The sequence below is a fragment of the Natator depressus genome, chromosome 10, assembly GCF_965152275.1.
Source record: "Natator depressus isolate rNatDep1 chromosome 10, rNatDep2.hap1, whole genome shotgun sequence".
In the NCBI taxonomy this organism is placed as follows: Eukaryota; Metazoa; Chordata; order Testudines; family Cheloniidae; genus Natator; species Natator depressus.
Window position 1 is genome coordinate 49,224,634 of NC_134243.1, and position 24,552 is coordinate 49,249,185.

At 39.1% G+C, this 24,552-nt stretch overlaps 1 protein-coding gene across 2 annotated transcripts in view; it reads left to right on the forward strand.

Annotated features, from left to right (window-relative positions):
* ETFA (electron transfer flavoprotein subunit alpha) overlaps positions 1-24,552 on the forward strand; it is a 46,678-nt gene that overhangs the window by 18,748 nt on the left and 3,378 nt on the right. For both annotated transcript variants that reach the window (XM_074966053.1, XM_074966054.1), the window contains exons 10-11: positions 15,737-15,802; positions 20,359-20,439. In XM_074966053.1, the coding sequence (XP_074822154.1) occupies positions 15,737-15,802; positions 20,359-20,439 (147 nt within the window). The remainder of the gene's footprint in view (positions 1-15,736; positions 15,803-20,358; positions 20,440-24,552) is intronic.

A 24,552-nucleotide genomic window follows, 5' to 3' on the forward strand; every position in this document is an offset into this window, starting at 1 on the left:
ACCACAGGCAAACAGCCCACTAGGAACGGCCACCTCTGAATGTCCCCTTAATTAAATTCCCCTATTTCAACCAGGTTACCATGAATGATATCACTCTCCTGAGGATAACAGAGAGAGATAAGAACGGATGTTGCTTGAATGCCAGCAAACACCGGGACCATACGCTGCCAGGCTTTGACATGCAATGATACCAGATTACTTGCTACTAGAATGGCGTGGTAAAGTGTCCTACCATGGAGGACGGAATAAGGCTGCTCTCCCCAGAAACCTTCTGCAAAGGCTTTTAGAGTACCTCTAGGAGAGCTTCATGGAGATGTCCCTGAAGGATTTCCGCTCCATCCCCAGACACGTTAACAGACTTTTCCAGTAGCTGTACTGGCCACGAATGCATCCCAAGTCCTCAGGGCTACTTAATCATTAAAAAACGTTTGCTTTTATAATATGTATTATATTTAAAAAGGTACACTCACCAGAGGTCCCTTCTCCGGCTTGGTTGGGTTGGGAGGGTATTTCAGTCAGAGTGATAAAAAGATCCTGGCTGTCGGGGAGAACGGTGTGCTGTGTGCTCTCCTCAAGCTCGTCTTCCTCCTCATCTTCCCTGTCCGCAAAATCCTCAGGCATGGCCCAGAGTACCCCATCATCGGAGTCCACGGACAGGGGTGGGGTAGTGGTGGCGGCTCCCCTTAGAATTGCATGCAGCTCAGTGTAGAAGCGGCATGTCTGGGGCTCTGTCCTGGAGCATCCTTTTGATTCTTTGGTTTTCTGGTATGCTTGTCTGAGCTCCTTAAGTTTCACACGGCACTGTGTTGCGTCCCTGATGTAGCCTCTGTCCCTCATGGCATTGGAGATTTTTTGAAATATTTTGCATTTCATCTTTTGGAACGTAGTTCTGATAGCACGGATTCCTCTCCCCATACAGCGATCAGATTCAGTACCTCCCATTCGGTCCATGCTGGAGCTCTTTTTCGATTCTGGGACTGCATGGTCACCTGTGCTGATGAGCTCGCCTGGCCAAACAAATGAAATTCAAAAGTTCCCGGGGCTTTTCTTGTATACCTGGCCTGTGCATCCGAGTTCAGAGTGCTGTCCAGAGTGGTCACAATGGTGCACTGTGGGATAGCTCCCGGAGGCCAATACCTTCGAATTGCGTCCACACTAACCCTAATTCAAAATGGCAATGTCAATTTCAGCGCTAATCCCTCGTTGGGGAGGAGTACAGAAATCGGTTTTAAGAGCCCTTTATGTCGAAAAAAATGACTTCGTTGTGTGGATGGGTGCAGGGTTAAATCAATTTAATGCTGCTAAATCCGACATAAACTCATAATGTAGACCAGGCCTTAGATGTGAAGGTCTAAAAATGCATGTACTTGACCTCTTATGAATGTTTCCTACTGAAAGTTAACTAGTTTAAGCTTGTAGTCACTTCAGTTTTTTAGCTAGAGAGTGTGTCTTTGTAGCTGAAGAGGAGGTTCACCTAGAAAAGTAATATAATTGGATTCTCTGAAATAGAATAAAGGAGTACTGGATACCGAACAGTCATCGGAAAGGGGTGACTGCAACCTTTGCTATGAAGACAGTTTAGCAGGAGCCTATAGTACATTATATTCTGAAAGTTTTTACTTGAATGCAGTCACAAAGTATCCTTGTATATTAACTAATCACATTACTCGACTTCTTAGTTTTCCACTCAGATTAGATAGAATTGAATTCTGACTTAAATCATGCATAGCTGTATTTGTTGTAAAAAGCAGGAAATGACTCTGCTACAAGAAACTGCTGGAGTGTGAGATGTCTGTGGTTTTCTGTGCTTTTTAGTTTCTAATGGGGAAAGTGTTTCAGTGTATGCTTTAGCTATTCTATTTATAGCTGCTTGCATAGCCCCAGTGCGGGACTGGGATGGATCTGGAATTGGGTTTGTTGTTTAAGGACTAGGAAGGAGGAGACTAATTCTGAGAGCTTAGAGGCAGGGGAAGAAGTGTGTGAGTCTTGCTTCTTATTGGCTGCTAATGTGGGGGAGGTGCTTTCGTCCTGTTAATTGGTGAAGCAGGGAATGCTCTGAGATACTTCTTTTTCTCTCCTTATTTTTTTTTCCTATGGATGTAATGAGAGGGGAGAAATTTTGGTCCTTAACCCTTAATTTTTCCTTGGCTGACTGACTACAGATTTAAGAACCCAGCTTAGCTAGGCATCACGGGACACACTGTGAATCCCCACAGCCTTATGAGGTTTTTTTTGCTCAGTTAAGAGCTTTTCTGAAATGCTAATATGCTAATACATGACCATATGGCCAATTGTATTGTTTTTTAAACACACATTCTTCTTGGAATGTTCCTAGAAAACTTCCATAAAACCTTTCACTTTTCTTCAGTGACTGGAGAAATTAGTTGAATAAGAAACTCAAATACAAATTTCAGAGTAGCAGCCGTGTTAGTCTGTATTCGCAAAAAGAAAAGGAGGACTTGTGGCACCTTAGAGACTAACAAATTTATTTGAGCATAAGCTTTCGTGAGCTACAGCTCACTTCATCAACCTGTCATTATGCAAGGCACTGAAGTTAGCCGTATGGAGTGGAAATCTATCAACTTCATGAGGCATCCGATGAAGTGAGCTGTAGCTCACAAAAGCTTATGCTCAAATAAATTTGTTAGTCTCTAAGGTGCCACAAGTACTCCTTTTGTTTTTTCAAATACAAATGTTCCATTATAGACATGAGACGTAGCTCTGTGCAGTATATTTCATGGTACACTTTAACTTTCACAATAGCTTTGTGTTTGTAAAATCATGTACTTTCATTCTTGAGTTTCGTGCATTTTCTGGTTGACTGGAGCTTTGGTAATGGTGCTCTTGTATAGTTTTGAGTTGTTGTTCCAGATTTTTTAAGACATTGGGGTTTATTACTTTAGTTTAATGTAGACTTTGTTACTGTTGATTCCAAATGTCTGTTACACTAGCAGTATTTTCTTGAAACTCTTGATATCGAAATAAAAACTCCCCTACTGGGCATTTAAGTTTATGGATAAGGAGGCAAGTTGTGTTAAGATTATCTGTGAACTCAGAGAATATAGTTAGGCATAAGCAGTAGCATGTGTCTGCTGAATCTTAAGCTAAAATTTTTCTCACTAATTGAAAAATCCTATATATCCAATTTAGTTTAATATTAGTGACATGAAACCTTATTTTGTGTTCTTTGCTTTAAGAATATGTTGTTTACAAAAAGACGCTCATCTTCTATTACATTGACCATGTAAAAATTCTGCTAATGGATGGAATTTGTTCCTTAAAATAAGTACCATGTGCTGTCCCTGTTTTACTAGGGTTTTTTTTTTTTTTTTTTTTTTTTTTTAACTATTTTTAGGACACTCAAGTTAAGTGGTTTTGGATACTCAATTTGTTAAAGGTCTTTTTGTGAATGTCTGAATATTTATTAGACTTTTTTAGATTATTGTAAATATTCATTACACTAATATAGTTGGGGATTTACTGCATTCCCAACCAGGTGAACTTATTCTTGCAGAACTGATAAGGGAATTTGGTTCTGAAGCAGAGACTTCAATTTACGTAATTAAAATATACCCCCCTGCATAGATGTCCACAAAAAAATAGTGTGTAGGAAAATAAAATACTGTTTTTATCAACTGTTTAGATACATGAAAACAAGTACTTATGTCACATTTATGATAGTATCCCACTTAGAAAAGCAAAAAGAAAAGGAGTACTTGTGGCACCTTAGAGACATCCGATGAAGTGAGCTGTAGCTCACGAAAGCTTATGCTCAAATAAATTGGTTAGTCTCTAAGGTGCCACAAGTACTCCTTTTCTTTTTGCGAATACAGACTAACACGGCTGTTACTCTGAAACCTGTCACTTAGAAAAGAACACCTTGGTGTTTCATGGAGATTTGAGCTATTAGCATTAGCAGAGTTGTTGTCCTATAATCGTGTGTAGACTTCTTCTTGAACTGACACATGGCAGGATTTTCTATCAAGTACAGAATTTTCAGTCTAGCATTTAATTATTAAAGCTATTGAATTTTGAAGCTGTTAAACTTGTAAGCTCCTACATAGAGGGCACAGGAGGGCCAGCAAATTGTTGTAAACCTTATATAATGTCCTGCAAAACCTTGAAGTTGGGGTGGCTGGATGAGGGTTAGAGAAGCTATAGGAGAGGCAGGTGATGTGGCCTTCCAGCCTTAAAGATCTGCAGGAAAGAGATCAGCAGGTCCCACAGAGATTTGGTGCCTCTCTGCTACTCTTTAGCTATCCTCTTCACAATGGCCACATAGCTTCTACAAGAGCTGTGCTGCCATTGGCTAGGCCTTCCATTTCTCTGGGCAAATGTGAGGGGATACAAGTCCAAAGACATACTCTGATGCTGCTTTAGGTATTCAAAGGGAGAATATGGTATCCCTTAGTTTCTCCCCCTCTTGCTCCTGACTTTGTCCCCTGAAACTCTATGGGAGCCTGCTTCCTCTGTAGATGCTGAAACTGTTCTTCTAGCAAATGCTGGGAGAGATGATTCTAAGGAGAGCAGCATGTCCTCTGCTTGAAGTAGTCCTCTCTAGTTTTAAATGGCAAGTGGAGTGGTCCTTGGGAAAACCATGAAAGCTGCCCCTTCAGAATCTAAAATGATCTCACTACTAAGAAGAAGCTATCCATTTGCCCTTTCATCCCATTATCTCCTCTTGGGACTACCCTAAAACTCCCCTCTCTTTGATATTGACACTTTTCATATACTTGTAGATAATTGTTCTGTACTCATTAGCTGTCATGTATACAAACTATTCAGTGGGATTTTTTTCCAGTCTTTTCTTGCAAGTTCTCCCATCCCCTTAATCATTTTCTCTGACCCTAGGACTTCAGGTGCTACTATAATTATGAGCCAAATCAGCTGGAAGGAAGAATTTAATCTGAAAAATATGAATGATTGGGAATTGTTTAAGAATACTTTACTAGATACATCAAAAGCCACAGCTGAGGAAGAAGGCTATATTGGTTAAAAAACTGACCTGGTTTAGAGGGGAAGTAAAGGCAGATGTATATAAAAAAGGAAGAAAGGGGAAGTTGATAGTAATGAATATAAATCAGAAGCTAGGGATTGTAGAAAATTGATAAGAGAAGCAAAGGAACACAAGGAGAGATCTGTGGCCAGCAGAGATAAGGATAATAAGCTTTTAAAAGTGTATTAGGAACAAAAAGAATTCTAACAGTGTTATTGGTCTGTTACTAGATGGAAATGTTAAATTATCAATAATGCAGAAAAGCCAGAAGTGTTCAATGAATATTTCTGTTTTGTATTTGGGGGAAAAAGAGATGATGTAACACACACTTTTAATTCCTCTAGTATCTTGGGAGGAGGTTAAACAGCACCTACTGAAGTTAGACATTTTAAAGTCAGCTGGTTCAGATAACTTGTTTCCAGGAGTTTTCTTGGTACTGCACAACATTTTGATTAACAAACTAGAACTATATAAAATTAACATAGGCACATATTAAATGGATTAAAAACTGGCTGACTGATAGGTCTCAAAATGCAATTATAAACAGAGACTCATCATAGATCTGGTGTGTTTCCAGTGGTGTCCCACAAGGATTGGTTCTTGGCCCTTTGCTATTTAACGTTTTTATCAGTGATTCTGGAACAAAACCTAAAATCGTCACTGATAAAGGTTTCAGATAAGGCAAAAACTGGAGGAGTAGTAGATAATGAAGAGGGTTAGGCCACTGATGGAGAGCAATCTGGATTGCTTTGTAAGCTTGGCGGAAGCAGACAGTATGCATTTTAATATGGCTAAAGGTATACATCTAGGCAAAAAGATTGTAGCCCATGCTTACAGGATTGTGGACTCTATCCTGGGAAGCAGTAACTCTTTTTAAAAAAAAAAAAAAGGGGTGGGGGGAGTGGTGTCTTGGTAGATCAGCTGACTGAGATCCCAAAGTGATGCTATGGCCAAAAAGGATAAACTAATGTGATCCTTGGATGCATAAATAACAGGAATCTCCAGACAAGTATATTATTTTACCTCTGTATTTAGCACTGGTTGACCACTGCTGGAATACTCTGTCCAGTTCTGGTATTTACAAGAAGTATGCTGGTATATTGGAGAGGGTTCAAAGAAGAGCCATGAGAATGATTAAAGGATTAGAAAACATGTCATGTGGTGATAGCCTGAAGGAGCTCAATAAAAAGAAGATTAATGGGTGACTTGATTACAGTTGATAAGTACCTACATTGGTAACAGATATTTAATAATCGGGCCTTCAGTCTAGCAGAGAAAGATGTAACATGATCCAATGGCTGGTTGTGGAAGCTGGACCAATTTAGACTGGAAATAATGTAGACATTTCTAACAGTGATAGTAATTAACCACTAGAACAATTTACCCAGGGTCATAGTGGCTTCTCCATCACCGACAATTTTACAAAAACATTCAATTTTGATTCAAAAAGATATGATCTGGGAATTATTTGGAGGCAGTTCTGCAGCCTTTTTTATGCAGGAGGTCAGACTAGATGATTACAGTGGTCTCTTTTGGCCTTGGAATCTATGAATAATTTTATTGTCATTGGTGGTTGCAACTAATATTTCAGAAGAAAAATAATGACAAGATTAAGTGGGAGAGAGAAAGCAGGAAGTTCAGAAAGTTACTTAGGGATAATAGTTGAAACCCATTAGATAGCATAAACAGCTTTTGTTGCTGAGGATTGTGTATGTTGAGACACGTCACAGAGCAGAGGTAGTAATCCTTTATGGCTCTGGTGTGACCACTTCTAGAGTACTGCACTCAGGTCTGAGCACAGCGGGTAAAATCCTGGCCCTGTTGAATTTGATGGCAAAGCTTCCATCGATTTGGACGGAGCCAGGATTTTACCCCATATTTCCAAAAATACATTATTATCAGGTTGGAGGAACTTCACAAAACATTTATCTAGCTTATGGGAGCAATTGATTTAGGTGGGAAAAAGTGAACGAGCTAAATAGGTATAGTTTAATACAGTGGTTCTCAACTGGGGGTACACGGCCCCCTGGGGAGCCATGAGCAGGTTTCAGGGAGTCCACCAAAATAAACCAGTGAGCAGGCACAGCATCAGACTCACTGGGGTACAGGACAGAAAGCTGAAGCCTGAGGCCTGCTGTGTGGGTCTGAAGCCGAAGCCTGAGCCCTGCTGTGTGGGTCTGAAGCCAAAAACTGGTCAACTTAGCTTCACGGGCCCCTCTGGGGCCCTGGGCAGTGTTCCCTCTATTTTTTGCCACCCATGTGCAGAATGAATTTTGTTATGTGCACCAATATGGGGGTGATGTGTGATACATCATCTTCATATTGGTGCACATAACAAAATTCATGGGGGTGGGCTGGGGCAGAGGGGTTTGGAGTGTGGGAGGGGTCTCAGGGCTGAGATGCAGGGGTGTGAGGGCTTTGGGGTGGGGCTGGGGATGAGCGGTTTGGGGTGCAGGAGGATGCTCCGGGCCTACAGCGGGGAGAGAGGACTCCCCCCAGCTCTCTCTCCTACAGCAGCATCTGCACTGGAGGGGAGGGGTGCCTTTCCCTGCCGCAGCAGCTCTGGGGCTGGGTCTGCAGGATAGGCGCCCCTCCCCTGGCTGCAACAGATCTGGGCTGCGGCTGGGGGCCGGGGCGGGTTCCCTGAGTGCCTGTGTGGTGCTAAATAGGCTGCTGCGTGGCCGCATAGCTTACAGGGAATTTAGGCTCCAGGCAATTGCCCTGCTTGCTAGCTCCTAATGCTGGCATGGGCTTTTAATCTACTGGATATGCAGAAAAACAGTTGTGGCATAGGTGGGCTGTGGAGATTTTTATAGCATGTTGACGGGGGGCTCAGAAAGAAAAAGGTTGAGAATCCCTGGTTTAATAGATGTGACTAAGGGTGGGATCTAAGTCTAAAATATTTGAAGGGCACAAACACCAAGTATGGAGAAGAATAACTTGGCACTTGAGTACATTTCAGAATTAACTTGGATTAAGGTAGGGTATGAGTTTAAAGCACAATAAATATTATGCAGATATTCTCATTCCATGTGTAGACAAACGCTTAAGTGTGGTACATCCCATATAACTAGGAATAACAGAATGAATTTGAGAAAGTGAAAATGGAGCCTGAATAGTAGGGAAACATTTCCTGGTGCTGAGATACATTAGTTAGTGGAATAGTCTCCCCAGGAGAGTGGTGGAAGCTCCATCACTTTGGGCATTTAAAGGAAGGCTGGACAAAAAAAATGAAAATCTACTTTTCTATGCAGCACTGCACTAGCCAATCTCTCCTTCATGCGATGCACCACACTTTTCTGACTGTTTTGTACAGTCCATCTGAGGTAATATCATATACTTCAAAGCTGCTTTATTGCATTCTTTTAATCTGCTAATTCCATTATTAAACCAGGGGAAAAACAGGAATCGAATATTTTGTGTAGTCTGATTTATTCTTTATATTAATGGCTCATGGTTCTGTTACTCAAGTGCTTACAAATTCTTTTCTCAATATTTATTCCATTATTTTCCTTGGGATTATTTACTTGTCCCATCTGGTGAATGGTATCTATTAGACTTGTTCTCTTTTTTTTGTGGGGGAGGTTGGTACCATGTCGTCCTTCTTCCAGTATTCATGTTCTTTCTCAGATCTCTGACTCCCTTTCAAAGTAATTGCTAACAGTAAGTGAACTAGTTAATTCCCTTAGGTCCCTAGGCTGCATGTCATCTGGACCTCCTTATTTGTATGTACTCACTTTTTTATAGTATTCCCCCTACTTGCTTATCAATAGCTATATGGACAAAATTTTCATTACTTCCTGATTGTCCATAGGTACAAGAGCATACTGAGATAGCTAAAGTTTCAGTAATCGAGCACATGGTGAATTACTTGTATTCTCACACCTATAGTTAGCTTCTTTGTGGGAGTGTGTTATTTGTGCATTACATTTGGGTATTTTATTAACAGACCAGCAGACGCACTTGTTATTGTATAAATGGTTGAGTTGAGGTCATTGGGTAGTTAGCAGATGGGAATAGCTTTGGGGAAAATGGCCATGCTTAGGAAATTTGTTTTTTGGACTGTCTCCTCTGAAAATTCACTAGTGTTGAAAAGTAGCTCTGTAGCAGCGAACTTTAAAGAGATGTTTGTATGCAGCTGGGACTGAATTTACAGACTACCTTTCTTTGACTTGCTAAAAAGCTAAAGATTGACAATCCTTTCATCCTGCATTATCCAGCATTGCTTTTAACTCCAAGAGAACTGTGTTCACAAATTGATGCTCTGTTCCTTTGGGGTTGGTGCAGAAACATTAAATTGTACTAAAATATTCATATGTGAGTGCATTTAGCTGAAAGCAATTGATGTGCAGTTCCCAAGAGAGCAGAAAGAAAATGCTGTATGGCCCTGTACTCCAGCAGACACCTTAAGCATGCTTCTTAAGAGTAATTACATGCCCTGGCTGATCAAAGTCCATAAAGGTTCTTTAAGTGAAAAAGATTAGGACTGGATGGAACTGCAATACTTTGTGTACTGTTTAATAACCCTCTGCTACTTGAATGCAAGATATTCAACAACCTCACTATTTAGTACATTTTTTTGGAACAATTGTCTGATACACAGTGTAATATATAACTAGTGTCAAGCCATAAAACATTTTATTGGGTTAATAGCTTGTAATTGGAAGGGATCCTTCGTGTGAAGTAACTCTCATAACTAAGATTTCTTTCTAATTTCATTGTCCTTTCACTCTTTCAAAGAAAATAAAATCTCTGGGCTATCTGTAGAAAGAGTACATGTGCCAAAGGGGTTCATTAAACGAGCTGTTTAAAAGAATACCACTGCAATGATGACAAATTGATGTACACTGAAGATTTTAAATGTAATTCAAAAGTTGGGATGAAAATCAATAGGCACTGATAGCACATTTGCAAAGCAACTACCTCATCTTGTGTTACACCTGTGCAAGATACAAAACAGTACCTTAAGAGAATTCCCACTCATACTATAAATGAGAATTAAAATTGTTCTTGTGGCTTTCTTAAGCAAATGTAACTGCCCTGAGGCAGCCTTGGGCATTTTAAAATTATCTTACAAGTAAATATCAAGTAACGTTACAAGACATGGCACATTTAGGAAATCATCATTTCATAAATTTGCAGATCTGTGTACACATGAAAAACATTCTGCATTGACCTATTGTTATGCTGTATAGTGACTTGTAGGTGACACTCCATAAAACGTAGTGTAACTGGGTATATGGATTTCAGATGCAATCCTACAAAATTCTGTATAAGAATCCCATTGACCTTACTGGGATTACTTGAGTAAGGGTTTGCAGGATTGGGGACATTTAATTTGACTATGAACTGGTAGTTCATGGAGAGATTGGAGTAAAAATTGTTCTCAGCCTAGAATTCTGGCTGCTTGAAACTTGAGTCAAAATCCAGATTGTACATAGAACAAAATCAGGACTGTAAGTGGTGATTCTCTTTCTTTAGAGTTGTTCTGACTCAAATCTGCTGCTACAGCCCTAAGAGTTGCCAGGGATGAATGCTTGAGTTGGGCCTCTGCCTGCCCCCTTACTCCCGCTTCTGCAATTACTGTGTGGTTGTCTGGGCAGGTTACAAACTTCCCAGCCACACACAGAGTCATCTCTAGCTGCTGCTGCAGCCCTCTTGAGGAGTCAGGGCACAAGGGGTGTGTGTGTGTGCTGCTGGCCCTTGCCTTGCCTTCACATATTTCCATCACTGTCCTGATGGATCTGCCACCAATTCCCCAAATAGCACCTCTTTAATTTAAATATGACTGTTGTTTGTTAGTGTTGTCTTGCTCGTGCTTCTTTACCTTTCCACTTTTTGCCCTCGTATGCTGTTCAGTGTCCCTTCATCTTCCATGCTTCTTGGTTCCTCGATTCCATACCATCTCCTCATCAGCTTTCCTCTTTCCCCTTTCCTTAAACTTGTGCTGTTCATATTTACCAAACCCTTCTAATGTATATGTTCCTTGGTAATATTGAAGGACATTCAAATTACTCAAAGCCATCAACCTGAGCATATAGTTTTATAGCCATGTTGTCATATTAATATCATTCTCCCTTTCCTCCGCATATTACTTGCATTCACTTGCTGCATCTTTTTTCAGATTGGAATGAGAGCTCTTCAGGGCAAGGACCATGGATCAGAATCTGGCCCCACGACTGCCCTTTTTTTACCACCCCAGTGATGTAAAGAGGCTGACGTGCCCTCTTGGTGAAATTTCTCCCATGCAGGAGCAGCACAGGGCTGACATATGTCACAGAAAGTTAGAACAGCCCCAGAGGGGGCTCTAACTTTCTCCAGGGACTCCAAATCTGTAGGACACACAGATGGTGTAAACCTGTTTTTGCCAACCATCCACCTGGACTGTGCCTCCTGAGAGCATCAGTACAGAATCTGGCTTCATGTTCTCTTGTGTTTTTATGCAGCACCTAGTGCAAGGGAGCCACAGACTTGACTAGAGACTTTAGGCATTATTACAGCACAAATAATTCCAAAGACTTCACCTTACAGCTGAGGTAGAAGCTCATGGTTTCAGTAAAGGCATGGAAGTGGAAGATTTTATATTTTTAAAAGAACTAAATAAAAACGGGGGAAATATGGCTTGCCTAATCTTCCTTATCTTGGTATCTAGGGGATCTGAGAGCCTTGTGGGTGACCAGTTCTTTCCTTGGTGATCCTTACATCAGCACCTAGCAGCGTGGAAATTTTATTGGTCCAATCAGCTTGGTACATTTTAATTAAACTGTAACCTATGTAAACTGAGTCTCCTTCTTAATACTTGGAATTCTTTTTTCAATAGGGAACTACTAATAGGAAACTTGCTGTTCTGCACAGTGTCTTTATAATTACACATTCAAGTAAAAGTTGCTTACTTGAAGTGATCTACCACACAAACTAAAACCATTCAAAATGGGTTGGATATCATACTTGGGAAGCGGAAGGCAGGCAAACTAAAAGGCTAGTGATGTGCATAGGTCTTAAAAGACTTAACTGTATGTTTAAGACAGAGAAATCTGGTAGTGTATAAGTGACCTTTTAATAAAAACATCTTTGTCTTTCCTAGATATGTTAATAGGAAATAGACATGAGTGTCTGGCTTTCGATAAATTGGACTCCTTCCAAAGACTGGTCTTTAAAGTTTAGCAAACTGACAAGAGGAACCCAGTAGTCTAGAAGACCAGCGCTTAATGAATCTCTCTCAAAATCATATTACAGTAAAATTTTTTAAGAGGGTTGTAGTAAAAAAACAATACAATGTGAGATTAATCTCTCATGTAGCCTCTACTTTCTCCTTTGGGATAATTACAATATTACAGTCTAACCATGGTTCCTTCTGTGTACATATTACATTACACTTGTTAGACATAGCAGCTGCAGTTAAAATGGGGTGACTCCAAGCAGGAATCTATTGAGTAAAGGGGAGTGGGGGGGAAGCTCAATGAATTTTGTAGTCTCCAACTATTGGATATCTTTGAAAAATGCTCAGAATTGAGATGCATTTCATAGCCTTATTCATATTTTTCCTGATTTTTATCGACTTCTTAAATTCAAAGGAAATATCCTATCATCACTCTGCACTTCTTCCATATAATTATCACTGAGAGTGTTTTCTATGTAAACTGGGAAAGTTTCATGAATCCATAGGAATAAAGTAAAATTTTAAAAGTATCATTTTTGAAGAAGAGTTTGGCAGAAATAAGTAAATTTTCTCCTAATTTATGCATCCAGCCATCTTAATTGAAGCCCCCCCCCCCCCTTTGTTTCCCCTGAGGAATGGGGCAGGAATTTGGCTTATGTGGTAGCATTGCTCATTACTGTCTGATATTTGTGTGCTGGGATCCAATAGAATAAAATGTGCCATTCAGATAGGTGTTCTCAGTCCTTGGAAAGCAGAAGCCCCATGCAGGAGTTGCTAAAATAAGTCAGGGTGTGGAAACTCTGGATTCTAAACTTGATCTGTGCATGTAACTTTAGAGGGAAGAATTGAACAGCAGTGGGTAGCAGTTAAACTGAGGTGAAAAAAAAAAAGGGAAACTGCCATATCCAAGGCTTTCTAGTTGAAACGTGCTGAGAGCCAATAAGGCTACACTTTAGTCCCTTTCCTTGATCTAGATTCTGGCACACAATTTGTAGCTTTTGGGCCGCTAAACCTGCAGAAGGAAAAACAGATTTCAGCTCACTTTAAAGCTAAATGGGAAAGTGCTTCAGTTACTTGGGAGAAGGGGAAGGGTACAATAAAGACTAGGGAAAGTTGGGGCATCTTTTCTGCCTCTTGTAAAATGGAAGAAATCAAGATTAGAGGCTTCAGGCTGATTTTTCTCCAAATTAAGCCTGGAATGTGGGGTGGGTATGTGTGGGGCTGGGGAGCGGGGGCATCAAAAATGAGACTTCAGTTTTGTGTCTAGCAAAGTTTGTGATTGAAGCACTGTAACAAGATTTAAAGTGTGGGCTTGGAGAAGGCCTCTGGTTAAGGACAAGGACTGCTACATTATCACTTTTGAATATTTGTTGTACTCTATTGGGGACTTTATCCTTGTGCTCTATTCTGCATTCTACTGTCTTTATATATGGTAATTTTTGGTGGATTGCTCATATTTCAAGTAAGATAAAGGGCTAAATTGACAAAGGCTGGCATTGTGTGGTTCTTTGGGATGTGCTAAAGCATGTGGGGAAAGGACATACAAACCACCACTTACGGGTTTTTTTGGGTCCCTGATGAATTTGCTGACTCAGAAATGCTAACTTGAACTAGAACACTTTTTGGTTTAAAAAAAATGTAAAATCTTTCTTACCTCCTTGATCATAATGTACACTATGCTCTTTCTGCATTGCAATATAGGTGTTATAAACTAACTGGGTTTTGTAACTAAGATTGTTTTAATTTTTGTTTTCAAAATGGAGGACATTGAATGGCAAGTGGGTGAGTGAGAGGCATTGAGAAATGATAACTTAACTTAGACCTTCCTTCTGGCTAGTAGCTCCTTGTCTTGGTCTTTATGAATGAGAAGGTGAAAAGTACTCTTTGGTTCTCTTCTGTGAATTTCTGAAGGTAGCCAAACAATAAAGTGTTGACTGAAATTTGGGCTGTTGGCCAAAAAGTATTGTTCCATGAATTCAAAATGTGCCTGGCTTTGGGTAGATTGTAGTCAGGATGACTTTCAAACCAAGGGGAAACAGTTTTTTCTTCTATAAATTAAGACTGCCAATATTAATAAGCCTTTCTGAAGAATTTAGATTTATTTGCTTATAAATTCTTACCCATTTCAAATGTAAAGTATGTAAAAGTTTCCACATTGACAACCCTGGTGACTTAAGCCCTATTTATGTCTCCAAGACAGATAGCAGCAGGGTGGATTGATTTAAATCACCAGTTTTAGTCATGATTTAAATAATTGATTTTAATCATGTTTTGCATTTGTACTTTATTTTTCTAAAGAAAGGTTGGTTCTTGTTAGTAACATAAAAATGTGTTGTTTTGCAACCCAAATGTACACTAAATTTGACGCTGCTTCTTGCTAACCGGGTGGGTTCACTTGATCTATGCACATTTCTTTAAACTGTTGTGTAACTTAACTTGTTTGTTCAGATTTTTAATTTTTACATTTTTGTTAGAATATGGTGAGTGTTGCATTTTGTATTTACTAGATAGTTAATTTCTCTTGAGATTTGTGTCAAGCTGCATTAGGATGAAAATTCAAGTAAATATGCACAAAAACAGTTTAAGTTTTATTTAATTTAAAAAAAATCTTACGTGTGCTGATACATAGAAAAAGTTTTTCAAAATAGTTTTAAATGCAAAACATAACTGATTTGTTAAACAGTTGATCTAAATTATCTGTAGTTAGCAAATAGAACTGATTTGTTTCTGGTCATTGTGTCCTTCAGTTTTAGAACTAGTAGATCTCACCCTCTCATACCTCGTTTTTATTCATGGCTTGGAAGAGAAAAACAAGCTTTCCTGCTTTTTCCACTCCCACTTGGTTTCTTAACTTTGAATGAACTAGTTATTGAATTGAACTAGCTGAGTAAACTGAAAAGAAAAAAATATTTGTTCCTTGCACCTGCAGGAGAGGTTACTGTGGTCAAAAGCTGGTTTAGCGTGTCAGCAAACTCTGGTTCCAGGTGCATAGCCAGTGACTAGGTCAGTGGGTGACTTTCTTCGAAACTGGGTAGCAAACATATACTGCTTAATATTATTCTTTTTGTGTGTGCTTAATTTAAATGATTATAGTAAATTTAGGCCTTAGCAAAGGTGGTCAGTTTCAAATTGAAATTTAAAAATGTTTTTTAGAAATAAACCTGTATTAATTAATTAAAACTGATAGGAAAAAAATTAAATTAAAAATCTTTCCGAGAATCTGAAAGACCTTCCAACCATGACAGTCCCATCCTTCAACTAAGGAGTAATGTGTACTATGATGCATTTACAACACTACAAACCTCACATAGACAGGGCATCACTGTGGTTGTGCATGTGCCAGATACTTTTTTTGTCTTTATTTCCCACCCTAAAACTGGCCAAGAGGACAAGAGAACCAAATCTTGTTCCCTGGGATATCTGCCTATAGTGCTCCCATAGCACAATGTGCTATTCTGGATTTCTATAATCTAGACAAGAAATTACTTGTATATTAAAACACTATACGGTACTGATTTTTGTTATAGTTTCAGTGAGATGTTACACACTTTCACTTACACTAATAATTATTTTTCTTCTAGGAACTTTATATTGCTGTTGGAATATCTGGAGCAATCCAGCATTTAGCAGGGATGAAAGACAGCAAGGTACAGTATTTCTGCATGTATTAAAAACTGAAAGAAAGAAAAAATATATATATTTTTTTTTTTTACAAAATACATATAGCAGTAGAACTTCTTCCAACATTTGTTGCAAGTGAACATAGCAAGACAATTGGTTTGTTCTGCTGCATTAAAAGTGTCAACTCTTAAAGCTCTATATTATGTTAAATACTGTGAAAAAGTTTCAATAGCAAGCTAACTTTAAAAGAAATCTGTTGCAAAAACAGTTTATTAGAAAAGACTAATTAATTGATTTAATGTATTGTTTAAACAAAAATTCCATTCTTGAATACTATACTATAGTCCCACTCACACATTTCAGAACCTGACATATTAATTCATGCATAACAATGTGCAATTTGAATTATGAACTTACTATTCCATAAAGTAAAAGATGACTGACATTCCTGCATTTATCTATTCAAATGGAAACATTTTATAAAATGGTAATAAAACTTTAAAAGGTTTAACTCGTTAGTAGCTGAAATGTACGGGCTAAATTTGGAAATTGGACTGTGGACTGGACGATGACAATTTCCTAATAGGCAGAATTATGTGCAGTAATAACAATGCCAAAAATAGATATTTTTTTTTGTTACAAGTAATTTTTACAAGAGGCCATTTTTTGTACCTCTTTAGGAGACTGTTAAAGTAGATTTATCAAACAGGCTTAAATGTGTTTCTGCTGTGGCATCCTGCTGAAGCATGAACAGCTCATAAAGCAGTGGAAAACCCTAACGAGGGTCTCCCATTGTTTTATAGGTGGAGCACACATTTCTGTTTTCACCTTTGATAAATGGATCTTCATCTTCTGAAATTTCAGGAGAAAAGTTCTTAAAATTCTTTTCTGTCCACACTAACAAATTTAGCTTGGTTAAGTATCCAATGATATTTTTAGCATGAGCCAAACTACATAGTAGGATGATCTGAACTTATTTTAGCACCTAGTTTCTTCTGAATACTGCAGGTTGGTGTGTGCATTTTAAAGTGAAATGTCAAACTTTTATTGGAGGGCATAGGAAAGAGTGGAACACCAGCTGCCAGATTTAGGTTAGAGGAAATTCCATCGAAGATGCAGTGTAATACATTTTGTATAGCCTTCTTCGTACAAGCTTTGTCCTGCTTTAGAGGTAATACAGTTGGAAAAATAACCTGAGTGAGAAATTAAAGGATATGTTGTGGGCAATGGAGGAAAAACTTTCAGGGAAAATTGTGAGGTGGAGAGGTGCAACTAATAGGATCTGCAGTGGAAGAGGCAGATTTTATGCCATTATGCCACAATTAGTGAAATTGTGTAACATTAGCCTCTTCTCTGCTAGATTAAACAGAGAGAGGTGGGGAAGGTGATAAAGAGAGAGAGTTTGAAATAAAGAATATTTGCAGTCCTGCTAATATCATAAGATCCCCTGCTCTCTTCAATACTGTGTCCTGAATTTTGAAAATCCTCTTTTTTTTTTTTTTTTTTTGTTTGGTCCCAATTACATATAAAAAATTAGGTGACTTTGAATCATACACTACTTGGTTTAATTTTTCCCTTTATAATATTTATTTTATATTTAAACAAACTTGTGTATCTTAAGACTTATTTTTACTTTTATTTGAACTGTGACCTACTTCTGTTTTTAGTAGAAGCAGTTAGGTACTGTATTTACTGAAAAGATCCAATTTATATTACTGTTTTACAAAAACTGTAACCATGGCAACAGTCTCTTGTGTGATTTCCTCCTGCCCCCCATACTGTGAATTATCTGGCATTGTGAACTTGCACACTTAAGGATATGTTTTCAGAAGTAGTCAGAGAAGCTTTCTGTGAGTGAAATGTATAATTTATTTGTACTTTTACAACAAGGTAGAAAAATCAGTTTTCCAGAAGGGATGGATTATGTTAGTTGTTTCATCTGTTATGGATTCACAATTCCTTTCCTTTCTAGGAGGTTTTTTAATTTTTTTATATCTTACCTAGTTTACATGCCAGTCAGATTAGCATAATTTTTAAATGTACTGAATCCAGTCATTTTACAGAACAGTGATTAAAATAAAAATATTTCAAAGCTACTGAAGCATTGTTAAAGATTAGGTCTTAGTTGTTTTCAGACACTATTTATCATTTAAAGGTGTTAGTGAAGAGACCTACCTCTTAGAAAACCTTAAATGGATAGTATTTGTGTTGTTGTTTTTCTGAAGTTACCATCTGATGATTTCCTTCAATATTTCATGGGAAGGATGATGAAGTTGTAAAATGATGGAAATATGACAAGTTTTCATGAGACTGTCATTTATTGTCTGCTTTTGATTTTGCACCCTTAAAACACGTGGATTTGAATGATCACACATGGTAGGAGATGGATTGTTGTCAGTCTTGTAACCAAAGTACACAGTTTTAAGTTGTATTGAATGCAGATTTTAAAAACACTTGTTTATGAAGTGCAGGGGAGAGAGAAAAGAGATGCTGACTGCCTGATCCTTCAGTATTGAGATTTTCTCAACACTAAAGACTGTGAAATGTAATGTATGACCTACAAAACCAGCTCTGATTAAGAAATACCAGGTGACCAAAGTTCCTTGAATTAGTGGATATGTTATAGGAGAAACTGAGATGTGGTGTTTTTAAACAAATCTAATAATGGTGAGGGTACATCTCCCTCTTCAACAGGCCAATGGTGAATATTTTTCTGAATACCTATTAGATAATACCTCCACAAGGTTCTTCTAGAGCAGTGCTCTCCAGCCTTTTCAGCCTGAGGGCCAACACCTTGTTTCAAAATGACAATACTTGGGGGCAGATTTCTGGGCTTGTGCCCTTTATCATGCTTAGGTAGTGTAGAAGGAACAGAAAACACCCTGAAGAGCCCTATCAGGGGAGTCCTCACCAGGTGTAACACCAGTGCAGCCAGCTCCTATGCATCCCTGCAAGCAGTCCTTGTTGGAGTGGCCACAGCACCTTGCAATGAGGCTATCCCCAGCTGGGCATATGGTTCCTAAGGGAACATTGCCAGATGGTGAAAATTAGAGTAGCCCCCATGCTCCCCTAACTAATGCCAAGGCTGGGGCATAAAATTGAGGAGCCATAACTGCTTTTCTTCCCATCCTGGGCTGCCCTGGGTGGCTATATTGGGGAGGAAGGTCATTCTTTGCTAGTTGTCTCTAGGCTCCAAGTGAAGTCAGTCCAACTACTGTTCTGTGGGCTTCCATAGCCCAGCAAGGAAACCGCAATGGAGCAGTATTCACCTCTCCCCTTGCAATGCTGCAGGCAACCAAGAGGGCAGCTGGAGCTTGGCATCAACATCAGCTGCTCCTAAGGCTGCAAGCTGATTCAAACATGTCCATTTAAAAATCACAGGGCATGTCTCACGGAACACATTTAAAGAAAATTGGTATTTGATCTTGCACTAACACCTCAAATGCCACAGGTTGGAGACCACTTTAGAACAGACAACTTCTAGGTGGAGGCACACATTTTGAATGTCAGTCTAGTTATAGAAAACCATTTCTGTGGTTTAGAAATATAGGATTTTCTAACCTTATTTCATTTAATTATTACGATCAAGCTTTTTCAGCAAAATTAATGATTTGGTAGAGTACTTGTAGTGGATGGAGAAAAACAGACATTTGAATGAAAGGTCTCTTTGAATTGCAGATAAACATACGAAGAATATGTTGGCTTAGAATACCTGTGGGTTCTCACAGCTTTGAATTGATAGGTGGTAGCCATAACCAGTACAGGGTTTATTTGTGAGCTGTATAGCTTTGTGTTTACAGAGCTCTCCCGTATATTAATATCCTGTAACAGGCTATTTATCTAGGCACCTGCAGTCTTTGGGCTGGAAACTATCATGAAGCTATTTTGAAGTGATTTGGTCTAGAAGTACAGACTCTGTCCTCTAGGAGAGGGAGTTTTCTGTGTTTAGCATTGGGATTTTAATAGTATATTATTTTCCACTGTGTAGTGAACTAAATGATATTGCCCACATTAAAAAAAAATTAACATTTAAGTTATATATAAAATATAAAGCCAGTGTGTGGCTTTATATTCCTTTTTCAAAATGTCTTTCCCTTTTTTTATTTGTTAAACATCACGGTCCTTTTATAGTGGATGTCCTTTTTTTATTATAGCATTTTAAGGAAGTATCTTCCCCCTCCTTCCTACATCAAATGACCGCCCTGTTAATGGAGCATGGAATAGTCAGACCATAAGTGTTTCCATTATTTATTGTAGACATTTTAATTCGCTTATTGAGATTTCCTTCAGTCTTGCTTCCCATTTCTGCTTTGAAAACATTTGTCAAATGCCGTTGATCAAATGAGCATAGAATAGTCAGAGCTTAGAAAACTTTTCTGTTATTGTAGACACTTAGTTCTTTTATTGAGATTTCCTTTATAGTCTTATTTTCAAGGCAGAAATGGGAAGTATTTGTCAAATGCACTTGACCATATCTGCTGGGTCTAGTATTCCGGTGTGAACGTAAGACGCTTTTTATATGGGGGGGAAAAATGTAATCTACAGCTGTATATTTTAAATGTGTTTTTGTTTCTACTTTCAGACCATAGTTGCTATTAATAAGGATCCAGAAGCGCCGATTTTCCAGGTTGCGGACTACGGATTGGTAGCAGATTTATTTAAGGTAAGTCTAACCTTGAGGGGGGTGGGAAAGGGAAATCTTAATTTTTTAGAGCTGCCCTCTGCATACTTTAGATCAGTTCTGCATACTTTTTTTTCCTTTTTACTTGCTCCTTCATGACATTTTGAAGTAAGAGTAAAGATGTATTTAAGGAGATACTAGGAATAAGGAAGTATGGTGTTTTAAGCTGACGTAAGTGTGTGGATAGGAGTAAAAAATGTTGAATGAATAAAGAACTCATGGGATCAACCCCTCTGATGTCTTTAAAAGTGTCCGCTACTGCATGTGGTTGCTTGTAGATGAGAACCACTCCACATAATTGTTGGAAATTTTTCCTTTCATTTCCATGTAGACTAATTATAATTTAAACAATTTTTAAATTTCTGTGTCTGTGCATCTCTGCATTTTATCACCTGCTCCTCCTGTTTATCAGAAGTTTAAATTCCTATTTAAAAAAACCCAAACACCTAGGTGGGAGCTGTGTGTAATGAAGTCTGAGCTCGGAAGACCGTTCAAAATAATCTATATTAAATCAGACTCATTCTGGAAGAGACCGTTAGAATATGGGAGGAGGCTCAGATGCTTTGGATTATTTACTCAAACTGATATTTAAAACATGACACTTTGTAGCCAGTAGTCCATAACTCTGTCCTGGCATCACTGTTTTCTTAAATAGTGAAACTGTAGAAGATTAAGTTGTAAAACTAGCTACTACAGATGCTGAACAATTGCCCTTTTAAAGATCTTTTATCTTGTAATATTATGTCCATTATTCCTGCCACTCCTCACAAATCAGGCTTTTTTCATGCTCCTTACACCAGCCAGCATCTAGGTAGCACCTTTTAGGGACAGACAGTATTTATTCCTATATTTTGGACTGAGTGCCCTCAATCAGGCACTTTCCTTCATCTCCTGCTTCTCTCCAGAGGTCATAAGCTTGTTTTCAAGAACACATCACGGTTACTTTCCTAAAAGTATCGTACATAAAGCAGTGGACATGTTATTCCTTGACTTTAGCAAAGCTTTTGATACAGTCTCCCACAGTATTCTTGCCAGCAAGTTAAAGTAGTATGGGCTGGATGAATGGACTATAAGGTGGATAGAAAGCTGTCTAGATCATCGGGCTCAATGGGTAGTGATCAATGGCTCCATGTCTAGTTGGCAGCTGGTATCAAGCAGAGTGCCCCAAGGGTTGGTCCTGGGGCCAGTTTTGTTCAATATCTTCATTAATCATCTGGAGGATAGCGTGGACTGCACCCTCAGCAAGTTTGCAGATGACACTAAACTGGGAGGAGAGGTAGATACGCTGGAGGGTAGGGATAGGATACAGAGGGACCTAGACAAATTAGAGGACTGGGCCAAAAGAAATCTGATGAGGTTCAACAAGGACAAGTGCAGAGTCCTGCACTTAGGACGGAAGAATCCCATGCACCGCTACAGACTAGGGACCGAATGGCTAGGCAGCAGTTCTGCAGAAAAGGACCTAGGCGTTACAGTGGACGAGAAGCTGGATATAAGTCAACAGTGTGCCCTTGTTGTCAAGAAGGCTAACGGCATTTTGGGCTGTATAAGTGGGAGCATTGCCAGCAGATCGAGGGACGTGATCGTTCCCCTCTATTCGACATTGGTGAGGCCTCATCTGGAGTACTGTGTCCAGTTTTGGGCCCCACGCTACAAGAAGGATGTGGAAAAATTGGAAAGCGTCCAGCGGAGGGCAACAAAAATGATTAGGGGACTGGAACACATGACTTACGAGGAGAGGCTGAGGGAACTGGGATTATTTAGTCTGCAGAAGAGAAGAATGAGGGGGGATTTGATAGCTGCTTTCAGCTACCTGAAAGGGGGTTCCAAAGAGGATGGATCTAGACTGTTCTCAGTGGTAGCAGATTGCAGAACAAGGAGTAATGGTCTCAAGTTGCAGTGGGAGAGGTTTAGGTTGGATATTAGGAAAAACTTTTTCACTCGGAGGGTGGTGAAACACTGGAATGCGTTACCTAGGGAGGTGGTGGAATCTCCTTCCTTAGACGTTTTTAAGGTCAGGCTTGACAAAGCCCTGGCTGGGATGATTTAGTTGGGGATTGGTCCTGCTTTGAGCAGGGGTTGGACTAGATGACCTCCTGAGGTCCCTTCCAACCCTGATATTCTATGATTCTGTAAAGCAAAGTTTACTGGAAAACCACGAGAATAAAAGTTTGGTATAGGACATTTTTCTAAGCCTACATCCTGGCTTGTCTGTGCAGTCCAAAACCTCATTGAAGTTTAAAAAAAATCCTGCTTACTGTGTGTATGTTCTTTCCCTACTTTCAGCATCCCCATGTTGGATGAGAGTGTGTCCCATCACCCCTATGTTTGGAAGCTAGTTATACTCTTAATTTGCAGTGCAGGTGTGAACAGACTTAATTGTTGTATGAGCTTGGAATTCAGCTTGGTGTTTGTTTAGGGATAACATTTACTCAGGTTTAGCAGTTTTGAAACTGAAATATACATTTCACTCTGACACAGTCGTCATAATTTGTATCATTTTTAATGATCGCAGATCTGGAGGCTCTCTCATTTTTCCAGTTGCTTCTCATGCACTTCAAAATGCACTTTCAATATTGCTGACAGTGCAGGTTCTAACTCTTGTATGATTAACACTGAGGTTTTTTTGTATGTGTATAGGTATCTCCCTGTAGGATGCGGTGGTTTTTGCCTTGCATATTCCTACAGGCAACTCCATCTTGGTCCTCAAATTTAGGATTATATTTTATTAACTCCAATATGAGTTCCTTTAGCAGCTACCATTGCACAAATTGTGCGGCTTATGAGTAGTAGCCTTTGTAGCAGTGGTGGGCGACCTGTAGGCTGCAAGCGGTTCATCAAGGTAATCTGATTGCGGGCTGTGAGACATTTTTGCTGACATTGACCATCTGTAGGCATGGCCCCTCCGCAGCTCCCAGTGGCCCCAGTTCCCTGCACAGTCAACTTCAGCAAAATGTCTTGCGGCCTGCAATCAGTGTACCCTGATGGGCCACAGGTTACCCACCACTGCTTTGTAGGATCCAGTACCTGTTTTACCCCTCAGAACTTCTCACTGGCCCTCATTCAGTAAGGTATTTTATGCAGAGGCTTAAATCCCATTGATAGGCTTAATCATGTGCTGAATTCTCATTCATAAGTGCTTTGCGTTGAATTGGGGCAACTATCCCTCTGCATTTCACAGCAAAACTGGCTTCCATGATGAGCCAGGTTTGTGTTGTGTGAAAGCAAGGTTGTAAGAAGTCCTGTTTCTTGTCTACTGTTGATTTGCTTTCCAGACTTCTCCTAATTCTGGGAAAGTTATGATGTAAAGATATCAAAACAATCCCCATAATAAGAAGCTCTGTGTTGGAAGGGGGGAGATCTGTGCCTCTGCAAATATCTATTTGAATTTTATTTATATTGTACTAAAAGTGCATCCATCCTGTGTATTAGGTTCTGAAGAGTAACTGTACTTAGGCAAAAAGAAAAGGAGTACTTGTGGCACCTTAGAGACTAACAAATTTATTTGAGCATAAGCTTTCATGAGCTACAGCTCACTTCATCAGATGCATGTACTTAGGCAAGGATCTTCCATTCACTGAGTATTATGTGGAATCTTAGCCTTTCCACAAAGGAGTCTATTTAAAGTCTTGAGGAAAGCTTTCCCTCTTTCATTCTCCTGTGTTGTGTATTGAAGGAATTTAATTTCAGGTACCATTATGTATCATTCCCACGTCACAGCAGATCTAAATAGTCAAGTTTGACTTTCTTGATTGTTATCCCAAATACTTCACTTTCAGAAACTTTAATAATTTGGTTTCCTTTTTTGAACTTATTATAGAAAAGACCAAATACTGAATAAATTTGTTAGTTGAAGTATGAATGAACATGGAGTTAACGTTGAATTTAGATATGAGTGAAGGTTCTAGTTTTGTACAGTGTGAAATAGATAAAGCATGTCAGTTTCTTAACATTAAATAGGCTTATCACCTGAACTCCTACTGTCATCCCAAAAACCTGTTTACCATATGTAGAAAAAATTGAACGTTTACTAGAACTCTTCACAGTGCTGCTACAGGTTACATTGGGGGCTCTATTAGCATGTCATCTGTATGA